The sequence below is a fragment of the Pygoscelis adeliae genome, unplaced genomic scaffold (assembly GCF_000699105.1).
Source record: "Pygoscelis adeliae isolate BGI_AS28 unplaced genomic scaffold, ASM69910v1 Scaffold13, whole genome shotgun sequence".
In the NCBI taxonomy this organism is placed as follows: domain Eukaryota; kingdom Metazoa; phylum Chordata; class Aves; order Sphenisciformes; family Spheniscidae; genus Pygoscelis; species Pygoscelis adeliae.
In genome coordinates, this window is record NW_008824499.1 from 349,463 (window position 1) to 353,575 (window position 4,113).

Consider the following 4,113-nt stretch of genomic DNA (forward strand, 5'->3'; position numbering starts at 1 on the left):
CCACGGGCTGGGGCAGAGCCCTTTTCGGAGCTCTGTATTTTTATGGGTAAAATACATACCGGAGGGGCCGGAGGCTGCCGGGTCCCTGCTGCTGGGAGCAGGTGAGGTTAGCTAGAGCCATGTCTGGTGCTGCCCCCCGGCAGGAGCTCCTTGCTGCAAAACAGCTTGCTGCAAGCAGCACACTGTGAGACTGTTTATTTTTAAACTCCCAGAGGATTTATATTCTCGAAGAACCAGAAAGACAGTAGCTGCTTATATGACTTACTGGAATAGCTGAGGGTTGGGTGTAAGCGTTAAAAACAAACTTGACCTTTGAAAGAGATCTCAGCCAGTGCTCCCATGGGTGGGACAGTGCCCCGGCAGGCGTGAGGAGGAATGCCTCTTGCAGCTGGAGCATCCTGGGCTGCCGGCTCCACGTCTTCCTCGTCCTGCTCCTTGGGACGTGGAGCCGTTCAGCCGGGTGATTGTTGCTCACAGCGGGTGAAGAGCCAGCTGCACGGATAAAACCAGTGCTCCTCGGTCGCCTGCCGCACGGGTTGCATTTTGTCTCACTTATTCTGAATGCAGGTGTTGAATATATACTGACTCAAAAAACTTTTCCGTAGGCGGAACAACAGTTAGTTGATTGCGCTCAGGCTTTTAACAACCACGGCTGCAGTGGGTAAGTAATATAAAGAATGGAAATGAGAGTATCTTAGGTTCCATGATTGACAGCCTTCCTTAAGATTTAGTATTGGGATCCTTCCAGATCTTGGAATGGTTTTTGTTTCCCCTTGGCTGAGACATGTCAGGGAAAACAGTTTTGGGTTTGGTTTGCTTATTTTAATTTCACCCTCCCTAGATGTTAGAATGTTTCACTCAGTCTCCAGCATTTCCTAACCTCTGTTGTTCCTCTTGTTTATTAGTTTTTCTTCTGATATTTGATTTGTTACAATGTCTTCTGATATCGCAGTCACGGGTGCTACATAGCTAGGCTTTAACATGCTCAGGGAAAACAAGGGGAATTTTATCTGTTGCTCTGCTCATGGGTCACGCGCATCTCATGGTGCTTTAAGGAACCCACAGAAACCTCTGCTTCCCCTTTGGTAAATTCCTACTGGCATTGCTAGAGAAGGCAGAAAATAAAGCTTTCTGAAATCTTATGTTTTCTGTAAGATAAGCAGTCCCTGAGGAACGTTCAGAGAGCTGAGCAAAACCACTCTTGGTGCTTTTTATTTTTCTCATGACTCCTCCTTAGTCTGCTCTTTGTGACCACGCCCTGATCACGCTCCTCTTTTCTTCCTTCTGCGAGATGTTCTCCCCAGAGGTGGCCGAGGAAGGAAGCAGCTGCTTGCTGAAGATGTGGGTCCCTTATCCTCCCCTGTGCCGTGTAGCTGGGGACCCCAGCCAGGCTGGGCAGAGGTCACGGAAAAACACCTTTCAGTGTGCGAGGCTGCAGAGCTGAGCTGGCACAGTTGGTGCTGCGTGGGCGAGGTGGCCTCATGCCTTCGGGGCTCCTGTGTTGGCGTTTTCCCCTGGGGATTAGGCAGTCCTGAGAATGAGGTCTTCCCATGCCTGTGTAGGACCGTGCCAAACAGCATGATGGGCCAGGCCAGGAGTCCCAGACAGGGAGATATTGCAGGAACAGACTGGAGTTTATGCCTTTAGAGGGTCTGGGATACACACTGTCCTTCCCTTTCCCCCGCAGTTTGCGGGAACGGTCTGTAGGACTGGGGGGGAAGGTTGGTGGCTTTGCTCTGCAGAAGCTGCAGCGTTACTGTCCTAATTAATCTGCATTCTGGCTGTGTTGTCTTGCAGGGGCCTGCCAAGCCAAGCCTTTGAATACATACTGTATAACAAAGGGCTCATGGGGGAGGACACCTACCCGTACCGGGCCAAGGTATTTCCAGTGCAGCTCAGATGCGTTTCTGCAGCGGCAGAGCAGGGTCCAGAGCAGGCTCTAACACCGGTTCCTTTCTGTCTGCACAGAATGGCACGTGTAAGTTCCAGCCGGAGAAGGCTATTGCGTTTGTCAAGGATGTTATCAATATCACGCAGGTAAGGCCGCAAGGGTTATGTTTCCAAACTTCCAGGGCTGTGCCAAGCCCGACCTGGAAGGTGCTCAGATGCCCCAAGGTGTGCCGGGCTCTGCAGTGCAAGCTGCAGCCTGCTTGCTCTTTGGAGTGGAGCGAGCCGCTGGCATTGCACATTCCTCGTCTCCTGCGCACCGCTGACACCCTTTTCTGAAGGTGGCACCAATGAAGTGCTGTAGTCGAAATAGAGGCACTAGGTCTCTGCCTGCTTTCCGCAGTGGGTGCACCTCCAGACTGTAAGAAAGTCTTGGTTCTTGTCTTTCAATGCAAGCAGCACTTGTTTCCTTGTTGTCCTGGTTTCAGCTGTGATAGAGTTAATTTTCTTCCTAGTAGCTGGTACAGTGCTGTGTTTTGGGTTCAGTATGAGAATAATGTTGCTAACACACTGATGTTTTAGTTGTTGCTAAGCAGTGCTTACACTAGTCAAGGACTTTTCAGCTTCTTATGCCCTGCCAGTGAGAAGCTGGGAGGGGGCACAGCCAGGACAGCTGACCCCAACTGGCCACAGGGATATTCCATACCATGGGACGTCATGCTCAGTATATAAGCTGGGGGGAGTTGGCTGGGGGGCAGTGACCGCTGCTCGGGAACTGGCTGGGCGTCAGTCGGCAGGTGGTGAGCAATTGCATTGTGCATTCACTTATTTTGTATATTCTTTTATCATTATTATTATTATTCTAATCATTATTTTCCCTTCCTTTTCTGTCCTATTAAACTGTCTTTATCTCAACCCACGAATTTTAAGTTTTTTTCCCGATTCTCTCCCCCATCCGACTCTGGGGGGAGTGAGCGAATGGCTGTGTGGTGATAGCTGCCTGCTAGGTTAAACCACAAGACTTGTCTGCAAGCAGAAAGCCAGGGTTAGCCATCCCCGCTGTGCTCTGACTGCTGGTCCGGGGATCCTGACTGGTCCCAGTGTCGTCAGGAGATAAATGATCCTCTTCTTGCAGTATGACGAGGATGGCATGGTAGAAGCTGTGGGGAAGTACAACCCGGTGAGCTTTGCATTTGAGGTGACGGGCAACTTCATGTACTACAGAAAAGGAGTCTATTCAAAGTGAGTATTTCTGAACCTGGGAGGTGAGGGTGAGGGGAAGGTGTAAGGCTGGAACCAGTTGCATCCCCATTTCTCCTGCTTTGTGGCACTGGACGGAGTGACCCTGGACTGCATTCTTGCATTTTCTTTTAAACAGAAAATAGCAAACATAAGTAAACTGAGCCTTGATATACTGATTTCCCAGGGGGATGGGAGTGCAGCACGGGGAAGAGGGTACAGCGTGCTTGCAGCCAATTTATTGCTAGGAGCCAGTCCAAGCTGAAGACCAGACTGTATCTGGAACGAAACTCAGCGAGTCAGTGAGCTCGGGAGATCCTCCTGCAGCCCTGCCGCAGAGCTGGGGGAAGCCTGTCCCAGGGCTGATGTGTGTGTCTGTGTGCCTGAGTTGCGGATGGCGGCAGGGTCACCCAGGTGTTGTCGCTGTGTGTCTGGTTTACTTAGGGTAAGCCCTAACCACAGTAAGTTTCTGTGGGACTCAGGCGGCTCTTCCAGTGCTAGACCTCGGAGGGGTGGTAGTGAGCAGTGCTGCTGCCTTCACGGTGCCCTACACCTGAGCTGGTGCGTTTGCAGGTTGCGTCATTAAGGCAGGGGTCCCTGCATCGCTGTTCTCCACAGGGCGGGCAGGTCCCTGAGCACCTCGTGCCAATCCCTCTCTGCAGCTGGACATGTAAGAAAAGTAGCAGAGATGAAAAATTAGTTTGAGACATAAGGGACCTAGCAGGAAAAGGTCTCAAGTGTTGTGTCAGCTCTACAGCCAAGGCACAAAGCTACTTAAAAGGATGATTATTATATTTTGGAAAGACTATGGAAACTAACTGTGGCAGGATAGATTTCTATTAAGGAAGAAATGGGAAAAGTGCATGTTTGGAGAGAACTAGAAAAATACTTTCACGTAATGAATCCTCGCTCATGTAGAACTGCAGGGAAAATTAAACTAAGAGTCTAAGCATGAGTGATCTGCCCCAGGGAGCAGCAAGGGAAAGA

The 4,113-nt window shown here is 50.5% G+C and overlaps 1 protein-coding gene across 1 annotated transcript in view; it reads left to right on the forward strand.

Moving 5' to 3' along the window:
* Positions 1-4,113, forward strand: part of CTSH (cathepsin H) — a 7,979-nt gene that overhangs the window by 1,336 nt on the left and 2,530 nt on the right. Inside the window, exons 3-6 of the mRNA XM_009321505.1 lie at positions 606-661; positions 1,798-1,879; positions 1,969-2,037; positions 3,023-3,129. Of these exons, the coding sequence (XP_009319780.1) occupies positions 606-661; positions 1,798-1,879; positions 1,969-2,037; positions 3,023-3,129 (314 nt within the window). The remainder of the gene's footprint in view (positions 1-605; positions 662-1,797; positions 1,880-1,968; positions 2,038-3,022; positions 3,130-4,113) is intronic.